General features: G+C 44.4%; 1 protein-coding gene across 3 annotated transcripts in view; it reads right to left on the bottom strand.

Moving 5' to 3' along the window:
- LOC115570193 (piezo-type mechanosensitive ion channel component 2-like) overlaps positions 1–21190 on the bottom strand; it is a 60299-nt gene that overhangs the window by 34345 nt on the left and 4764 nt on the right. For all 3 annotated transcript variants that reach the window (XR_003981719.1, XM_030398584.1, XM_030398585.1), the window contains exons 2-13: positions 18348–18443; positions 14633–14740; positions 13957–13999; positions 12550–12670; positions 10433–10634; positions 10111–10324; positions 8795–8942; positions 8370–8543; positions 7911–8025; positions 7074–7468; positions 446–563; positions 83–339 (exon numbers count right to left, since the gene is read on the bottom strand). Coding sequence is in view for 2 of the 3 variants with exons in the window: in XM_030398584.1 (XP_030254444.1) it covers positions 83–339; positions 446–563; positions 7074–7468; positions 7911–8025; positions 8370–8543; positions 8795–8942; positions 10111–10324; positions 10433–10634; positions 12550–12670; positions 13957–13999; positions 14633–14740; positions 18348–18443 (1991 nt within the window). In the remaining variant the exon portion in view is untranslated. The remainder of the gene's footprint in view (positions 1–82; positions 340–445; positions 564–7073; positions 7469–7910; positions 8026–8369; positions 8544–8794; positions 8943–10110; positions 10325–10432; positions 10635–12549; positions 12671–13956; positions 14000–14632; positions 14741–18347; positions 18444–21190) is intronic.

The raw sequence follows: 21190 nt of genomic DNA, 5'->3' as shown, positions 1-21190 counted from the left end.
GTGTTCATCCAATCAGAGCTAAGATTAAAACTCTAAATCTGACTCCAGAACAGGTCACAATAACCAGCAGCACATGCAGTACCTGGTAGAGGGCGACGCAGCAGAGGAACATGACCATGTAGATGACTTTGTAGAGGACAATTTTCCCCTCAAAACTAACGAAGAAGAACATTGTCCCACACACGTAGATCCAGTATTTAACAAACATCCTGGTAACCACGGCAACTAGTGCCTCCATCTTGACTCCGCCTTCTCTCTGCAGGAGCAGCACCTCCTCATACAACACCTCCTCATCCTCCTTGTTCTTCTCCTGCAGGTCTTTATCAGCCCTCTGCTCGTCTGGAGGACATACAACAAGATACAGGTTCTCACCAGACAGACAGGTGAAGGTCAGTGAGACAGGTGATCATCAGACAGGTGATCAATCAGTGAGACAGGTTCTTACCCTTGAAATGGACAGTTATGGCAGACAGCTGTGTGACGGTCTGTTGGTCTTTCTGTCGGTCCCTCTTCTCCGTCAGTGCCTGACGCAGCAGCAGCCAGAACGTCAACAGACACATCAACTGCAACAGTGACAAATTCACCATCAGCATCATCATCGCCATCATTATCATCATCATCATCATTATCACCAACAACATAAGAATCTGAGCTCTTCCGCAGTCATAGTGGTCATAGTATCAAATCAAATCAATGTATTTATATAGCTCAGAATCACAGTCACATGGCCTCAGTGGGCTTTACTATGCATAAAGTGAACGACATCCTCTGTCCTCAGACCCTCAATTCATGTGAAGAAAAACATCCCATGTTGAGAAAAAGCGATGGAAGAAACGTGAGGAGGAGCCACAGAGGAGGATCCTTTACCAGGACGGACGGACATATCATAGATGTCAAATGTACAGAATAGAACGACAACATCCCAGTTTACAGGTGGCAGTAGTAGCAGATGTGGCAATCGGAAGTAAAAGTAAGTGAGTAAAACTTTATTCAGATTGAACTTTTCTAAACATAAGTTACAAAGTGCTTTACATCAAAAATGATTTTGATTAAAAACTATTTATGAAGGAAAACTAAACAGAGTCATGTGATACAAAACATAGTGGAAGTGCATGCAAAAACAGCAAACATACAAAGACAACACAAATACAGATTCACACACACAGTCACCCTTGGTTTTGAGATTAGCACGTGGAAATACCAATAGTTGCGGACTGGATGACCTGAAAGAACGGCCCCTGTTGTATGGGTCCGAAGTTGAGAGATGTAGGCAGTGGTGGATTTAGCAATTTGGGGGCCCAAGGCGAACTTAGCTAGGGGGCCCTCCACATCCATTCTTTTAACACAAGAAAAGTAGGAAGGGCCCCCCCAAAGGCACCTGTGCTCTCTAGTGAGTGAGACTGTGCGTGAAGTGTGAGTGAGATTGCAATTACAAATTTAACAATTACAATATAACAAACAATAGCAATTGCAAAACAATGTATGCAAACAATCATACAACAGTAGTATAAAAAGTGTGTGATTAATTATGTTTGTGTGTGTGAGAGAGAGAGAGTGTGTCTGTGTGCCTGTGTGTGGTAACTGTGAGGAGAGCGGAGGTAATCTGTAGAATGTGACCAGTGATCACGGCTCTGTTTGTTTTTGTTTTATATCAGCTCGTTTCCAGCTTTTTGATTATTATTATCTATTTTATTATATATTATTAAGTGTTAAAATAAAAATGTTTCATAATCAAATAAATTACTTTTAATTGTTTATTTTCGTGTTCTGAGTTTTCTCTATTAAAATCTTATGTAAATATATGCAATAATTACGGTTTACTGTGTGCGATGACATGAATATTGATAAATGTATAATTGAATTTGTTAAAATGAACATTTTGGTGTTATTTCATTTTTTAAAAAATATCATGACACAATGAATGCATTATTCAAGCAGGTGGGTATTTATATGGGAGAATATAGAGTTTAAAATCTAGCGGTCAAAATGACTGTTTATGGGGCGCCGTTAGAGTAGTGTTGGAAATCTGGCTCTTCTAGCTTTTGTATGTGTGTGTGTGTGTGTGTGTGTGTGTGTGTGCAGGACCTGTTAATCTTCTCCCCTGTTTTCATTAGCATGTAGTTATTACAGCATGTGAATCGCCGACGGTCTTGATTTTTAGGAAAGTCTGTCTCCATCTGAACGGATCCTTTCTGAACAACTGCGCAGCTCCTCTCTGTCATTGAGATCTTTTGGCCACAGTGTCGGGTCATCTTCCAGTAGGTCAACATCATGTTCGTCGTCAGAAGAAGGGGGCTATTTGACCTACTCACCACCAGGTCTTCGTCTCCTCCACCAACTCTACTGGGTTGTCTGCACTATCAGACTCGGGAACAGCTCGGGAACGGCTAGCTCCTCAGGCTCTGAGTCTGCAACGACTTTCCTCGACATTCAAGTTATTATTTGTATCAACCGGTGGCGGCATAGATAAAAAAAACGTGTTAACTTTGTTAGTGTCGCGTTTTTCTTTTTAGTTTCTTTCCACTTTTTCCTCTTTTTACGGAGCCGCAATGGCCACAATATAGCTATAGCGTGCGCACGAAATACTACTTCGTGGCCACAACTTAGTATTTCGTGGCCACGAAATAAGAATAATGTGCGCACGAAATACTAATTAATGATATTAATATAATATATAATATATCTCTAGAAACCGCGGTGAGCGTCTTTTCTTATTCTGTTCTAGTCAATATCTTTTTATCCCACATTTAGGCAGTTATTTAACTAGGCCTATAATATAGTGAACTTTTAATCGTCTGTGATTTTATTGAAGGACAAATGTCCAGAGAACACTACAGACACCTTCAGTAGTTCAGTCAGAGCAACAACAACCTGCAAATCAATACAAACTAGATTCTGATCACTGATAGGCCACAGGTTCCCTTGGCAACGCGATACATACAGTGAGCGCTACTGTAACTGCACGGCTGCAGGTAATACGATTTGGGCATTCTGATGTTTTTTGGTTGTTTTTTCTTTATTTTCTGTTTAGAAGTACACAATTCTAATTTACAAAGACAATGGTGGGGGGCTACTGGCCTGAGGCTCAGTCAGGGCCCTTGCTGGTTGGGGAGGCGGCAGCTGGTTGGGGGCCCCTGCAGGTTTGGGGGCCCAAGGCAATTGCCTACCTTTGCCTTCATGGTAAAACCGTGCCTGGATGTAGGCAAGCGCTAGGCCTTGTATACCATCTTTAAATGAATTCTAAACTTAACTGGCAACCAATGCAGAGAGGCTAAGATTGATGTGATATGGGATCGTCGACCAGTTCTGGTTGACAGCTTTGCTGCTACATTTTGTACAAGCTGAGGTTGAGCTAGGGCAAGTTGATGAAGACAGGTAAAAAGTGAATTACAGAAATCGAAATTTGCATAACAATGATAAGATATTTGTAAGGGCTATGTCGTAGGCAACTGGACCTGTTTCACTTACTTGAAGATGTTTCACCTCTCATCTAAGAGGCTTCTTCAGTTCTAACTAACTGGAGGGGAGTTGCAGGCTTTAACCCTGTGTGGGAGTGTCCTTACAGAGGAAACATGTGAACTCATCAGGGCCACTTGTGGGTCATTGACCCAACTGGCCTTCATGTAGGTTGCTAAGGCTAGGTCAGACTAGGTGTGACTGTAAAACTGATTCTGAGGGGACACAGAACGGCACTGTAGGTGGGTGAGTTTCAGGATATGATGTTTCTGCGACACAAGTTGCGGGAATATCTGAAAAGCTCAGGAGGAACTTCAATAAACATTGTGTCTCAGTTCATTTTAAACCCAGTAAAACACTGAGGCAGAAACTTGTCCATCCTGAGGACTTAACACCCAGGAATACACAGCATAATGTAGTTTATGCTGTCTGCGCAGCAGGACTGCACAGAGTTGTATGACAAAACAACTTCTCCATAAACAAATGGCACAACTGAGGAGGGTCGACTCCTCAGGTCAAGACTGATGTCCACAGACAGCTGATGGAGAAAAATTATCCCTTTGAGGACAACAGTGTGAACATCTTGTTTGGAAGAAGAGTAAAGGAATCCATCCATGTCAAACTGGAACAACTCTTTGAACAGAGGTGTTGGACTAAGAGATCACTTATTACCCACTGACAATGCAGTTCTGAGTTCCCTCCCCAGGCAGCTTAACAACCATTCACACGTGGTTTCACCTAGCCCTAGCAGCCCATGTGAAGGCCAGGTGGGTCGAGTTGCTACAAGTGGCTCTAACGACCAGTGTTGGTCACGTTACTTTTAAAAAGTAATTAGTTATAGTTACGAGTTACTTCTTCCAAAAGGTAACTGAGTTAGTAACTGAATTATTCCACTATAAAAGTAACTAGTTACAAGGAAAAATAACTATTGCGTTACTTTTAGTTATTCCCCCTTTTGAGCTCGTCAGTCATTTTAGCTACTCGGCATCTACATATGTATTTAGAAAATGTCTTCCTGCATGGCGGACCGGTGTGACAGTTTAACTGGCGTTCATTTTAACTGGCGAGGGTTCCAGATGTGCTGGAGGTGTGGTTTGAGAATCCCGTCTGGAGAGGGGTCCTCGGCCATGTCCACTAACCAGGAAAAACATACCGATCGCCCTGCTCATCGATCCCAGTCATGTATATGTGTATTCATTTTGACGTGGCTTGAACTCTACTATTCCACACGGAGATGCCGAGGTCTGCGACCTGCAGACCACTGTAAATAAGCACAAAAGACGCGCACACACACACACACACACACACACACACTGTGAAGGGGGAGTCAACTTCTCCCTTCTGATATCAGTCGTTATACCTTGAGAAGAGTGAGATACATGTCTGGGCTTTCCAATGAACCACGGTCGACGGTTGATACAGGTGTTTGTATCACAGGTTGATCTGGGCGTCTCTCGCTTTGCCACAGCTGACTGACGTCACGCTGAGTTCGGGCTGGATTTCAACGTGCTCTGTAGACTCTTTAACGAGCAGGCTGTATGACATTATACAGGTTTCACACTGACTTGACTTTGGCTTAATAACTATGTTTGCGGCTGGGAATGGTGGCTTTCATTCAATAACCATTTGAGCGCAGCGCGGAATAAAAGAAATACTCGATGATAACAGGTGTCACAAGTTAACCTGGACGCTGCGCACTCAACCCCACAGCCAACAGCCAACAGCCAACAGCTAACAGCCAACAACTAACAGCCAACAGCTAACAGCCAACAACTAACAGCCAACAGCCAACAGCCAACAGCTAACAGCCAACAGCCAACAGCTAACAGCCAACAGCTAACAGCCAACAGCTAACAGCCAACAGCCAACAGCTAACAGCCAACAGCTAACAGCCAACAACTAACAGCCAACAACTAACAGCCAACAGCTAACAGCTAACAGCCAACAGCCAACAGCTAACAGCCACCAGCTAACAGCCACCAGCTAACAGCCACCAGCTAACAGCCAACAGCCACCAGCCAACAGCCACCAGCCACCAGCTAACAGCCACCAGCTAACAGCCACCAGCTAACAGCCACCAGCCAACAGCCAACAGCTAACAGCCAACAGCTAACAGCCAACAGCTAACAGCCACCAGCTAACAGCCACCAGCCAACAGCTAACAGCTAAGAGCTAACAGCCACCAGCTAACAGCGTCTCCACGCCGCTCTCGAGCCGCTCGGCGAGAACAAATGCCTCATACTGTTCCACCCATGAGTTGTTTGTGAGTACAGACATTCACGACAAAGATATGAAACCGACAACACGCACTTTTGGACGATGTATAGACAGTTGCGTTTTTTCGGACAGGCATCGTCACAGTCACCTACACTGTCACTGCGTGCTCTGTAGCGCTCGTCTAACAGTAGTCTGCAGGTCGCAGACCTCGGCATCTGCGTGTGGAGTAGTAGAGTTCAAGCCACGTCAAAATGAATACACATATACATGACTGGGATCGATGAGCAGGGTGATCGGTATGTAAACTGTCACACCGGCTCCTGTTTTCCCCGATATTTTACCAGTGAAGCTCTGAAGGAGTCTGAGTCAGCTGTTGATAACGGGAGAAAGTTCTCAACAACATACCTGTCTATCATTGCATTCAGTTCAGTCTGTCACAAGCCTTTGTGAAGCTGTTAGCGGAGCTCACGTTAGCCACACCTGGCCTGCTGTCATCATCAACAGCGTCAGCAACGGAGTTTTGGCCACTATGTTGTAGAAGCGTGTGCTGCTGAGAGATGCTTCATTAGATCAGAGTTACTTACAACGGACGCGGACAAAAGAGATTAAAGTAGTGTCTGTACACTTTGAAAACGTTAACTTTCCCTCCGGACTCGCCATCGCTGCAGCTCACCTCTGCTAGTTTGTGTGTGCGAGGCTGCTGTGTGCGTGTGCGGCTTGTGTGTAAACTGAACTCTGCCTCTGATTGGCTTACGAACTCTCACTCTACCTTAGAGAGCCAATCACCATCACTTAAGCGGTTGTCCCGCCCCTCCCTCCTCCTCGCCAAGCTAAAAAGAATAATAAAATAAACCAGCTCTGCAGCTCCGGTGGCTGAGAGCCGAGTCGGTGACAATAGCTTCAATGAGCAGCTTCAGTTTGTAACGCGCCACATTTGATAGTCGGTAATGGTAACGGCGTTGTAACGATGGAAATAGTAATTAGTTAGATTACCCGTTACTGAAAAAAAGTAACGCCGTTAGTAACGCCGTTTATTGTAACGCAGTTATTCCCAACACTGCAAACAACTCTGTAAGGACACTCCCAGACAGAGTTTCAAAACTGCACCTCCCCTCCAGTTAGTTAGAACTGAATAAGCCTCTTGGATGAGAGAAACTCAAAGAAGTCCAGTTGCTTATGATTTAGCTCTTGGAATTACCATGACCTGGATGACTGAGCACCTTCATCAACAGTGATAAGATGCCGAACAGGGATATTATTTGACCCAGACACAAACACAACTGAGGCACCCCTCATGACAGTGGACCAGGTGATGACACAAAATTGCACAAAGACACAAAAAAACCTTCTATTCGACAAATATGAAATTAACCATAACCCTAATAGAATAGTAGTAGTACCTTTGAGGCGAGTTCCCTGCAGGGATCATCTTTTCTTGGGAACAGTCCAGGGACTTCCTTGACAGAGGGGAAGCTGTAGACATACTGCAAGATGACCAGAAGGTTGCCATAGGCGACCAGCCAGGGCGATGACATCAGTGTGTAGCGGCGGCGCTCTCGCATCATCCAGAGGACACAGGACCAGAGCAGCAGGACACATGTCAACCAGGACACGTATGTGATGGACCACGCCATCATGGCGATCAGAGCACAGATGTAACTCTGTTTCATGAGGAACATGAACGCCATGGAGGCTGCACTGCTTCCCTCATCACAGCTCTTCCTCACCTCCACTTCATCCTCCTCCTCCTCCTCCTCCCATCCTTCTCCTTCAAAAACACACGTCTCCAACGTGTCTGCAGCATCATACACAGGAGATCAGAACAGAACCAGGGTCACGTGTGTAACTGCACACCACAAAGATATACTGTACCTGACTTTGACATCTCAGCATCATCAACAGTTATGAAAAAATTATTTTGTTGTTTGTGGAACTGCTTCAGCTCAGTTGCAGGGCTTTAAAATATCAGAGATGTAAAATGCAGAATATCCCAATAATAATTTGACTGGTGTGTATATTTATTATCTATATATATATTATTTTGAATAAGACCTGAAACTAGTGCTGTAATTGAGACCATAAATATAACCCTGAAGTAATAAAGTGAGACTTGCTGCTCATCACTCCTGCATTGGTTTCACTTTGCAGAGCCTGAGGCCTCATGTGAACATTTCATTCAGTTGACAGTCTGAAGTTAGAGGAGGAGTAATATCTCTATAGGTCTCAGACTGGATCACCTGATTGGCTGAGAGAGTAGTGAGGCGTGGCGAAAACATCCAATCCCAGGGCTGTGCTTTGGGTAGGCGGGGCAAAAGAGTCAGATGGACTCTCATTGGCTGATGATGTTAGCACCTTGAGACAGACAGACAGAGAGAGAAAGACACGTTCACTGATCAGTTTAGAAATACAAAATCAAACAAATTAACAGAGACATGATCATTAACGACACGGATACGACTGCTGTTTGTAAACACAATTTAAAGGTGCAGGACACGATTCAAATACTGACACCAACAGAAGCTGTCAGTGTCTCATGAGCTACAACAGAAACGTCCAGAGCAAAGAAACAGAGTGAGACAAATGAAAGTGAAGGCAGAGACATCTCTGCAGACACACGTCTCTGCATCATATACTTTTAAAACAACTAAGACATATATCAAATTATTAGTTTTTGAGATCACAGAAGGTTATTTTACATCTCTGCAGTCAGGTCGATCATGAGCTTTCCTCCACAGCTCCCTCCGCTTCTCTGCTGTGATGTCACCGCTGACCTCATCACTCAGGTTGCTGGTGGCAGTCATGATGTCACAGCTCTCGCTTACCACTGACTCTGTCCTCTCTATGTCCCGCCCCCCATCACTGTCAATCAGCTGCAGAAACATGTGACATCTGTCAGCCACTATTATTTTATGATGAGCAAATTAATGAACATCAGTAAGAAAATACACAATGTAAAAATGTGTAACATTTGCATTCCTAGTTCCTGTAGCAATAAATACATCAACAGCATGTGAAACAACATGTGCAGTTAATGTGATCACGGCTCTGGTTCCTGTCTGTTTATGATGGGTTTGCAAAATGGCATATATAGTTCACTCCAGTGGTGGGCCAGTGACATCACCTGGTTCCTCCACAGACCGGCCACAGTGTTGTAGAGCAGCAGCAGCATCAGGGGACTGATAAAGTGAAACCAGCTGAGCTCAGAGTTCACCTGCAGCCTCCAGGGGGTAGCACAGTCCACCGAGACCACCGAGACCAGGCCAAACACACTGCAGGAAACAATCAATACTAACATCAAACACACTGCAGGAAACAAACAGTACTAACACCAAACACACTGCAGGAAATAATCAATACTAACATCAAACACACTGCAGGAAACAATCAATACTAACATCAAACACACTGCAGGAAACAAACAGTACTAACACCAAACACACTGCAGGAAATAATCAATATTAACATCAAACACACTGCAGGAAACAATCAATACTAACATCAAACACACTGCAGGAAACAAACAGTACTAACACCAAACACACTGCAGGAAACAATCAATACTAACATCAAACACACTGCAGGAAACAAACAGTACTAACATCAAACACACGGCAGGAAACAATCAATATTAACATCAAACACACTGCAGGAAACAATCAATACTAACATCAAACACACTGCAGGAAACAAACAGTACTAACATCAAACACACTGCAGGAAACAATCAATACTAACATCAAACACACTGCAGGAAACAATCAATACTAACATCAAACACACTGCAGGAAACAATCAATACTAACATCAAACACACTGCAGGAAACAATCAATACTAACATCAAACACACTGCAGGAAACAATCAATACTAACATCAAACACACTGCAGGAAACAAACAGTACTAACATCAAACACACTGCAGGAAACAAACAGTACTAACATCAAACACACTGCAGGAAACAAACAGTACTAACATCAAACACACTGCAGGAAACAATCAATACTAACATCAAACATACTGCAGGAAACAAACAGTACTAACATCAAACACACTGCAGGAAACAAACAGTACTAACATCAAACACACTGCAGGAAACAAACAGTACTAACATCAAACACACTGCAGGAAACAAACAGTACTAACATCAAACACACTGCAGGAAACAAACAGTACTAACATCAAACACACTGCAGGAAACAATCAATACTAACATCAAACATACTGCAGGAAACAAACAGTACTAACATCAAACACACTGAAGGAAACAAACAGTACTAACATCAAACACACTGCAGGAAACAAACAGTACTAACATCAAACACACTGCAGGAAACAAACAGTACTAACATCAAACACACTGCAGGAAACAAACAGTACTAACATCAAACACACTGCAGGACACAATCAAAAGTGTTTCATGGTGTGCAGGTGTGTTACCTGGTGGAGGTGTGGTTGGGGGGCCATGACTCCTGCAGCGAGGGCAGCTGGTAGCAGTAGAAGAGTAGGAAGTGAGAGGAGGAGTAGAGCAGTGACATCACAGACACACACCTGAAGAGGAGGGGTGGGACCTGACCTGACCATGCCCACCATGTACACAACACCTGGAAACAGAGGAGGTAGAGGAGGGAGGAGAGAGAGGGGAAGATGATACCTGGAGGGGAGGAGATGAGAGAGTGAGAGATTAGTAGCACATGCTTCCTCAGTCCTCCCTGATTCTGGTCCAGCCCTACAAAATGACTCTAGTAACTTTCTAGCTTACCTGTGATCCCCAGTAGAGCCGTCAGCAGGACTTTTCGTCCAGTCGTCATCATGCTTCCCAACATCTGCCTGGTTTTACAAACCAGTAACTCCAGTTCAACCAGAACCTTGTTTCTGCTGCCTTCCTCCTCCTCTTCCTCCTCTCCGAGAACAGAGTCCTCCTCAAACATCAGCTCCTCCGGCTGCTGCTCCTCCTGCTGTGGCTGAAAACACACAGACTGATCCTGTAAGACACAACTCATGACTGCCGGCTGACGTTGATGCTATAACTTATTATCCGCTGAATAAACTGTGACGGAGTCTGATTGAAGTTGTGCAGAAGATTCTTTTCACATTAGATCAGTCTGCAAAATGATTTCCTCCTCGCGCTGCTACCAAAGAAAAACAGATTAAAAACAATCATCTGGCTGACTGTTTCTACTAACAGTTATAAATCTTTGAATATACAGTACAACTCTTTCCATGTATCATAAGAGCTGACAGGAATCAAACACCTGAACATCAGGTGAAAAATGTGGAGGAGAATGGCTAGTTTATCTGTGAAGCATAATTTAGACACAAGACAACTCAAAGTGCTTTACAGGGGCATATAATTACATTAAAAGGCATTGAAAACAAGCAGGAAGACATCAATGACAAAACATTAAAAGTCAAGTCAAGTCAGGAAATAGTAAAATAATCTACAACAGAAGGTTTAAAAGAGACGAAGAAGTCACAGCGCAGTCTGTGGAACTGAAAGGTCTTCAGAGTGGAGCTGCAGTTTTCAGGGAGTTTGTTCTGATCTGTGCTTCATAATAACTGAACGCTGCTTCCCATGTTTGGTTCTGACTCCAGGGACTGACAGCAGAACAGAACCTGACCACCTCAGAGGTTCTGGATGCTTCAGAACCCATTCAGTGCTTTTAAACCAGCAGCAGGATGTAGAACTCTATTCTTTGACTGACAGGAAGCCAGTGTGAAGATCTTAGAACTGGAGTGATGTCATCTACTGTTCTGGTTCTTGTTTGGACTCGTAGCCGGTTCTAAATCAGCTGCAGCTGTCTGATGGATATTTTTAAAGAGTCCTGTAAAGACACCGTTACAGTAGTCGGGTCTGCTTAAGACAAATGTATGGACAAGTTTTTACAAATCCTGCAGAGACATAAGTCCTTTAATCCTGGATATATTCTTCAGGTGATAGTAGGCTGACTTTGTAACTGTCTTAATGTGGCTGCTTAAGTTCTGGTCTGAGTCTATGATCACACCGAGGTTTCTAGCACGGTTTAGTTTCCAACATTACAGACTGAAGCTGAGCAGAGACTGTTAGTCGTTCTTCCTCGGATCCAAAAACAATTATTTCAGTCTTATCTTTGTTTAACTAAAGAAAACTTTGACACATCCAATCATTGATTTGTTCAATACATCTACTCAGTGTTTGTATAGGATTAGTCTGCTGGTGATATGGTTATATAAGTTTGTGTGTCATTTGCAGAACTATGGTAACATATTTTGTTGATTTCCATTATCTGAGCCAGAGGAAACCTGTAAATGTTGAATAGTAGAAGCCCCAGAATGGAGCCCTGGGGGACTCCGCTTGTCATATTCATCTGCTCAGATGTGTATTTACCAAGACACAAAGTCACCTGAGAGAGGAGACGTGTTAGCAGATCAGGAATCTTTCAGTCTGAAACTTGTTCGAAGAACCCTGCTGATTAAATATCAAGGCAGCAGGAGGAGGGGGAGGAGAGCTGGTGTCCTGGTGGTCAGTCACTGCTGCTGTCTGCTGGTCTGGTTTCATGTTAACAGACTCCAACAGGACGACTAACACACTGATTGATCCTGAAACCTAATCATTAAACCCTGTGTGTGTGTGTGTGTGTGTGTGTGTGTGTGTGTGTGTGTGTATGTGTGTGTGTGTGTGTGTGTGTGTGTGTATGTGGATGTGTGTATGTGTGTGTCTGTGTGTGTGTGTCCCGGTGCAGTCACATAACCACATTACTGTTAATAAATAGCTTACTGAGTTACACACTAATAGACAGGAAACTTTGTTAAGAAACAAGAGGAGACGACTTAACAAGGTTACACATGCTTAATTAGTGTGTGTGTGTGTTTGTCTGTGTGTGTTTGTCTGTGTGATACCTGTGTATGTGTGTCAGCGTTCAGTCTTACGATCAGCCTCCAGGTCAGCAGTCCAACAACCAGCACACCAACATCTGGAAACACCTGTCTCACTGCTGAACCAGCATCACTTCCTGTCAGACTGATGCAGACAGACAGACAGACAGACAGACAGACAGACAGCATTAAGATATTTCTTTGGGTGATAAGTGAAAATGTTTAAGCTTGAGTGAAAAAAATCAATTTTAAAATAAGTCAAGAAGGAAAAGAAAAATGAGACTGATGAAAAAATGAAGAAATAAATGAAATGAACAGTTAGAGTTTAAAGTTTGCTGTGTCGGCTCTGCTGAACTGCATCTGTCACTAAGACTCAGACTCAGGTTCTGGTTCAAATTCTGGTTCAGAGTCAGAATGATTTCTGTTTAGATGAAAAGATTCAGGAGCTGCAGACTGCTGCTGCTGTGTGTGTGTGTGTGTGTGTATGTTTATTGGTGTGTAGGTGTTTACAGAGCCATGTAGTCCAGACAGAGAGACGACTGTCTGAACCTCCCACCACCGCACACACACACACACACGCACACACACACACACACGCACACACACACACACACACACACACACGCACACACACACACACACGCACACACACACACACACACACACACACACACACACACACACACGCACTGTATCCGTTCCCAGTAAAAATTTTACTGAATCACATCAAAGACTGACTGCAGACCTGTTGTTGAGGAGGAGGAGGTTCCTACAATCCTTCTCCTCCACTAAAACATTCCTTCTCCTCTTCTGAAACGTTCCTTCTCTTCTGAAACATTCCTTCTCTTCTGAAACGTTCCTTCTCTTCTGAAACATTCCTTCTCTTCTGAAACGTTCCTTCTCTTCTGAAACGTTCCTTCTCTTCTGAAACATTCCTTCTCTTCTGAAACGTTCCTTCTCTTCTGAAACATTCCTTCTCTTCTGAAACGTTCCTTCTCTTCTGAAACGTTCCTTCTCCTGCACTGAAACGTTCCTTCTCCTGCACTGAAACGTTCCTTCTCCTGCACTGAAACGTTCCTTCTAGCAGAATATGACCTCTCTTAAATCTTTTCTCTCTCAGTTTCTAACCCTTCTCTAAAATGTTATTGGAACATTAAAATTCATGGATCAGAACACATGTTCTATCTCGGTGTCTGAACCCAGTCATGTCAACGTCCTGACACTGTGGCCACATGACTCAATGTTTCCATAACAACCAGGCAGTATAGACAAACTACCAAAATAAGAGTCATGATGTTCTGTCCCTTTAGAGAACAATGAGAAAACAACCTGACATTTGATCCTCACTGTGTGTGTGTGTGTGTGTGTGTGTGTGTGTGTAAATACAGACAGTCGTCCATCAGTTGTGTCCACACACGATGTCATGTTTACCTCACCAGGCCGAGCTGAGCGAGAGCTTTCTGCCATGACGTACCTGCAGACAGACAGGTCATCAATACACAGACAGACAGACAGACAGACTGACAGACAGACTGACAGGAAGATTTTTGGCTGGTGTCTACTGAATTTACATTGTCCAAACAGAAAACTGTCTCCCATCAGCAGTGTGTGGAGGTGTATCAACTCTCACATCTCTGAAACTCACCCCTGTACTGGGTTTGGAAATGTCTTTGCCACATCAGAAACTTGAAACAATGTTAGCTGGCTCAACAAACTGAGGAAGCTAAGCTAAGAACGCACAAAAAACCAACGGGCTGAATGAAAGAAACACACCAACAGCAGCTCACACGGTCTGAGCTGGTTTAATAAGAAAATAATGAACGAGACAAAACGTCGCAAACAACAACAACGTCTGCCCTACGGCAACTCTGAGGGGACACACCACTCCACTGCACTCCCTGGTGGATGCTCAGGACTCAGTGATAGTGTGTGTGAACGTGACAGGTGTTACGAAGACTGGAAAAGTGCTAGTCCTAGTGCTAGGCTAGACATGCAAGTCCATTTATCATTTATCAATGACGGTCAGCCATCAGCCCAACACTGACAGACAGTTAAACAGCCAGACGGGTAGAGAGACTGACAAGGTAGACAGACAGGTGTGACTTACAGTTGTTCTCTGGCTGAAGGGTCGCAGTGGTCAGCTGGAAGAAGGACTGCAATAACAGGAAGAGGAAACTCGAGACACAAACCGCCGTCACACAGCGACTTGTATTACCTAGCAAACAAACAAAACGCTGTTAAACTGGACTTTAATTTGAAAACCTGCAGACAGAGGAAGTGATATCAACATGAAGAGTGTTAAACAGATGTTTCATCAGTTCAGGTGATTCACCGGTTGTCAGTCACACCTGCAGGTGCATTACAGTGAAGGAAAAAGGTGAAACATGACTCTTATTTTGGTAGTTTTCCCTGTACTTCCTGTTGGTGATAAAAATATCTGAAGGAAATGTGTAACTGTACAACTGTACTTCAGTTCACTGTCATATAAACATGTACCCATAAACATTGTAACTGCAGTGATTGTTCTGTTTCCTGCACATTCAGAAAAACTACGAGAACACAGGAAGTGATGTCATGGCCCCACCCCTCCTCTATTCTCTGTGTTTCCTCAGGAAGATCCCTCAGGAAACACTCACATCCTGTCATCACCTGAGACCTGTGTGTGTGTGTGTGTGTGTGTGTGTGTGTGTGTGTGTGTGTATGTGTGTGTGTCTGTATGTGTGTGTGACAAAGACAGACAGGTTGGGTCTGGTCTATTTCCTGGTGTTAATAATGTCACTGCGTTCCACTGTGACAGCAAGTCCACAGCAGGTATGACATCATCACTTATTCAGTAATGACATCTTATTAAGTGACATCATCACTTAATAAGATGTCATTATGATGATGTCGTCACGCAAACATGTTGTCAGTGTCTGTTTGAAGTCTTCTTAAGTTGATTTAGAGAATAAAAGTGTTAAAATCATTTTCATGAAGTGACTGCAGGACGTCAGCAGAGTTCAAACTCTCCTTCTGCCTCTGTTATCATATTAAACTATTAATATGATTAGAAAGCTCTGGTTGACTCAACATGTTATTACTCAGGTTGAAAATTCAAATCCTGTTTTGTTCACCCTGAACAAAACAGCTAACACTGCTTCAGCTTCAGTGAAGACTTCATCTTAACAAAGGTGTAAATCTGGTCTGGTGATTCACACAGAGCAGCTCCACCTTAAAGATGAACCGCTGTGTAATTCACACATAAAGAGGTGCGACGGTCCACATCATGATGATGACGTCTGTGTGTTTTCAAGGTTTTCTTCCAGTGACAGACCGTCAGAAATGGGACGAAGAGTCGGTAGGACAGACAGGAGGACAGACAGGAGGACGGACAGGAGGACAGACAGGAGGACGACACAGGGACGGACAGGAGGACAGACAGGAGGACAGACAGGAGGACAGGACAGGAGGACAGACAGGAGGACGGACAGGAGGACGGACAGGAGGACAGACAGGAGGACAGACAGGAGGACAGACAGGAGGACGGACAGGAGGACGGACAGGAGGACAGACAGGAGGACAGACAGGAGGACAGACAGGAGGACGGACGCTTCGTCATGTACAGCTGTGGCATTTTTTTTCCTCATATAAGACAGTTACAGTTACTACGTTATTGTCGTTTGGTTCTGTAACGTTGCTTTGTGGGACATTTCTCTGTATTTGTTGAGTGAAGGACCTGTGCAGTTATCAGACTGTACGATCGACACGCTCTAGATACAGACAGCCGGCTTATCCGCTCACACTGGTTCAGTTCGCCAATTCTGCGCCTCTGATACTACCTCCAGTGCCGGAGCAAAAAATTATCCCTTGCCGCCACGAGACATTCACACTGAGACGGAGGTGGAGAATTGCGCAGGATCCCCTCATCAAAAACGGCAGTGTGAATGGAGCTACTGATCACAGAAGAATTTAGCAGAATGCTGCAAAACTGTTTTACTGTGAAGCTCCAGAACTGTTCTGTGAACTACGACACTTCACCTCACTTTATATCATCAGGAGGAGGAGAGGAGGACTTTATATCATCAGGAGGAGGAGAGGAGGACTTTATATCATCAGGAGGAGAGGAGGACTTTATATCATCAGGAGGAGGAGGAGAGGACTTTATATCATCAGGAGGAGGAGAGGAGGACTTTATATCAACAGGAGGAGAGGAGGACTTTATATCATCAGGAGGAGGAGGAGAGGACTTTATATCATCAGGAGGAGGAGAGGAGGACTTTATATCATCAGGAGGAGGAGAGGAGGACTTTATATCATCAGGAGGAGGAGAGGAGGACTTATATCATCAGGAGGAGAGGAGGACTTTATATCATCAGGAGGAGGAGAGGAGGACTTTATATCATCAGGAGGAGGAGAGGAGGACTTTATATCATCAGGAGGAGGAGAGGAGGACTTTATATCATCAGGAGGAGGAGAGGAGGACTTTATATCATCAGGAGGAGAAGGAGGGATTGCTATCATCATGGAGGAGAGGAGACTTTATATCATCAGGAGGAGGAGAGGAGGACTTTATATCATCAGGAGGAGGAGAGGAGGACTTTATATCATCAGGAGGAGGAGGAGGACTTTATATCATCAGGAGGAGGAGGAGGAGGACTTTATATCATCAGGAGGAGGAGAGGAGGACTTTATATCATCAGGAGGAGGAGAGGAGGACTTTATATCATCAGGAGGAGGAGAGGAGGACTTTATATCATCAGGAGGAGGAGAGGAGGACTTTCATATCATCAGGAGGAGGAGAGGAGGACTTTATATCATCAGGAGGAGGAGAGGAGGACTTTATATCATCAGGAGGAGGAGAGGAGGACTTTATATCATCAGGAGGAGGAGAGGAGGACTTTATATCATCAGGAGGAGGAGAGGAGGACTTTATATCATCAGGAGGAGGAGAGGAGGACTTTATATCATCAGGAGGAGGAGAGGAGGACTTTATATCATCAGGAGGAGGAGAGGAGGACTTATATCATCAGGAGGGGAGAGGAGGACTTTATATCATCAGGAGGAGAGGAGGACTTTATATCATCAGGAGGAGAGAGGACTTTATATCATCAGGAGGAGGAGGGAGGACTTTATATCATCAGGAGGAGGAGAGGAGGACTTTATATCATCAGGAGGAGGAGAGGAGGACTTTATATCATCAGGAGGAGAGGAGGACTTTATATCATCAGGAGGGAGAGGAGGACTTTATATCATCAGGAGGAGGAGAGGAGGACTTCATATCATCAGGAGGAGAGGAGGACTTATATCCTCAGGAGGAGAGGAGGACTTTATATCATCAGGAGGAGGAGAGGAGGACTTTATATCATCAGGAGGAGGAGAGGAGGACTTTATATCATCAGGAGGAGAGGAGGACTTTATATCATCAGGAGGAGGAGAGGAGGACTTTATATCATCAGGAGGAGAGGAGGACTTTATATCATCAGGAGGAGGAGAGGAGGACTTTACTCATCAGGAGGAGGAGAGGAGGACTTTATATCATCAGGAGGAGAGGAGGACTTTATATCATCAGGAGGAGGAGAGGAGGACTTTATATCATCAGGAGGAGAGGAGGACTTTATATCATCAGGAGGAGGAGAGGAGGACTTTATATCATCAGGAGGAGGAGAGGAGGACTTTATATCATCAGGAGGAGGAGAGGAGGACTTTACATCCTCAGGAGGAGGAGAGGAGGACTTTACATCCTCAGGAGGAGGAGAGGAGGACAGGATGATCATTAAAAGATACAGTCATGTGTTTTCACTGTTAGTGATGAAGTATTGATCCGTGTTGATCAGTTTTGGTACCTGAGGTGGAGCAGGTGGATGGTTCACGCAGCAGTGGCAGCAGCAGCAGCAGGAGGATGTAGACCAGAGAGAATCCATTGTACCGCAACACACACGCTGTCAACACATGAATCAATACATCAGTATATCTATTAATTAGTACATCCACACTGGTCTTGATTACAGATCAATAATGGTTCGATAAGGTTCGACAGGTATCTGGTCTTTAGCCTGACTTGTGTTCTGACATGATGAACGTTTCTGGTTCTGTTCAGAGGAACATCTGTTGTTGATTCTCTGCTGATCAGAACCTGATAATCTCCATGAACAGCTGGAGGTGAAGTACAGAGCCACAAACACTGTAACTGTCAGTGAACTGATCTGAAACCAGTTTGTCAGCGTCCTTACTCGAAGACGGACAAAGACCAAACCATCGCACTTGATAACAGAAGTGGAGTCCAGAATGTGAAAATGAGCACATCGAAGAGCCCGCATAGATCTGATGACCCGTCTGCTGCCAGAACCGGACCGCTCGTCATGAAGTTCTCAAACTTTGAGGATAAAACCAGAGTGAATAAATATGACGCTCCTCATCTGGTACTGGATTTCAGCATGTTCCATGATGGATGTAGATGCACGTTCGACTCTCTATGTGAGGCTGAATCATTTCTTTGTGACATGAATACACATCAGGAAGAGAGGTACACTACATGACTGAACAGAACCACATCAAGGGAATATATATCATTTGAAAGGACTTATAAACATATTTTGTATAGCTGGACACATTGGCAGCATTTACTTTAATCAGTTCGTTCATTAAAGAGGACTGAGCATTCCCTCTCAGTAAATGTGGACCGACAATCCTCCTTTAAGTTAAATACTTCCACCAAACAGCTCAGAGAAACGAATGAAGCAGGGATTCCACATGCAGCTCTGCTCAGACAAATGAACAGACAGATGTGCTGCCAGCTGTGATTATGGGATCTCTGCAGCCCAGGTTCTAAAGTGAAGGGGCGGTTTGTTAACCACTATGTCTCTTCCCATACGGTTTGAATATAATGTACTATTGTCTTCTGTGACCGGATACACTGCTGTACTCTGCTCCTCTCTATAGGTCGGCTCAATAGGGTTGGGTCGGACGCGTGGTGGACGGACCGCGAGGTGGACGGGCCGCGTGGTGGACGGGCCGCGTGGTGGACGGGCCGCGTGGTGGACGGGCCGCGAGGTGGACGGGCCGTGTGGTGGACGGGCCGCGTGGTGGACGGACCGCGAGGTGGACGGGCCGCGTGGTGGACGGACCGCGAGGTGGACGGGCCGCGTGGTGGACGGACCGCGTGGTGGTCGGGCCGTGTGAAGGGGAGACCCAGTTATTTCAGGTCTTTATTATTATTTTCTGTTTTGTGTGTTTTGAATTTATAATGTCTGTACTACGACACAGGGCTCAAAATCTCAAGTGTGAATGTGAGCGGTATTATCTCAACTAAAACGAGAATTAAACATACGTAAACTATATGTCAAAGCCAAGTTTTGTTTGTTTTTTAAATCTAGGCCTGCCGACCCTCCTCAGACCGATCAGCTGCTTCAGTGAGTTTTCAGGTGAAAAACACCAAATCTAATATTCTCTTTCTGAAGGAACTGAAAGACTCACTCCGCCTCCGCCATCAAATTATGACCCGATAATAGCCTCAGTAATAGAACCTATTAACAGATGGCTGTTTGCCCCATGTTGGCTGCATTAGTATTATTAAAATCATTTTACTGTCATCTCTAAACTTATTTCCTTCTCGACCTCCAAACATTCAGTTTTCCCCCAAAATGAAAACTTCTCACCAATTTTCTCTCCTTTTCTTTCCTGCAAAGTTTGACGTTAAATGTTATTCATCAAAAAAACAATAAATATATTTGTTAAAAGAAGTGCTTCAGTCCAGTGTGTAATCTGATTACATTTACTCTTCAGTGACTGAACTGAAGTCCGTTTATGTTTTCTAAATAACACTGAAACCACACGCACACGCAGACACTCACACACACACACAAACACACACACAAGCAGGTCCGACCCTGATGTACATGTGACGGTGAGTAGACAGTTTGAGAGGAATTTTCTGAACATCCAACGGAAATCAATACATTAATGAATCAATGAATCAAACGATCTGAGAGATTAAAGAAAAACTCCAGTTACTGTGTAACAGTGTCAGTCACAGGCGGATGATTGTTTTAGTCAGCCTGTGTGACGTGAATGGACAGGCTAGCTGTCTGTCTACCTACGTACCTGTGTCTGAGTCTGTTGTTCAGCAGCTAACACCGTTAGCGCAGAGCTCTAACAGCCCCTGAGTCTGTTGTTCAGCAGCTAACACCGTTAGCGCAGAGCTCTAACAGCCCCTGAGTCTGTTGTTCAGCAGCTAACACCGTTAGCGCAGAGCTCTAACAGCCCCTGAGTCTGTTGTTCAGCAGCTAACACCATTAGCGCAGAGCTCTAACAGCCCCTGAGTCTGTTGTTCAGCAGCTAACACCATTAGCGCAGAGCTCTAACAGCCCCTGAGTCTGTTGTTCAGCAGCTAACACCATTAGCGCAGAGCTCTAACAGACCCTGAGCCTCTCAGAAAGCAGCACCTATCGGCAGCCTCTTCAGACTGCAGAATGTGCGTTAAATTTAACAGAGATGTTTATTTATTAAACTAAAAATGTCAGAGAACTTCCCTGCTGGAAAAACCAGCACCAAAACACAACATATGCTGGTCTTGCTAGTGACTCACCAGCAAGACCAGCATATGTTTTGTTGTGGTTCTGGTCTTGGTGCTGGTCTATGCTGGTTTTTCCAACAGGGTTGATGAACGTAGCGAACTAGCTGCTAACAC

The sequence above is a fragment of the Sparus aurata genome, chromosome 19 (assembly GCF_900880675.1).
Source record: "Sparus aurata chromosome 19, fSpaAur1.1, whole genome shotgun sequence".
Taxonomy (NCBI): domain Eukaryota; kingdom Metazoa; phylum Chordata; class Actinopteri; order Spariformes; family Sparidae; genus Sparus; species Sparus aurata.
Note: the sequence above shows the minus strand (reverse complement) of the source record. Positions and strands in the feature narration are given on the sequence as shown.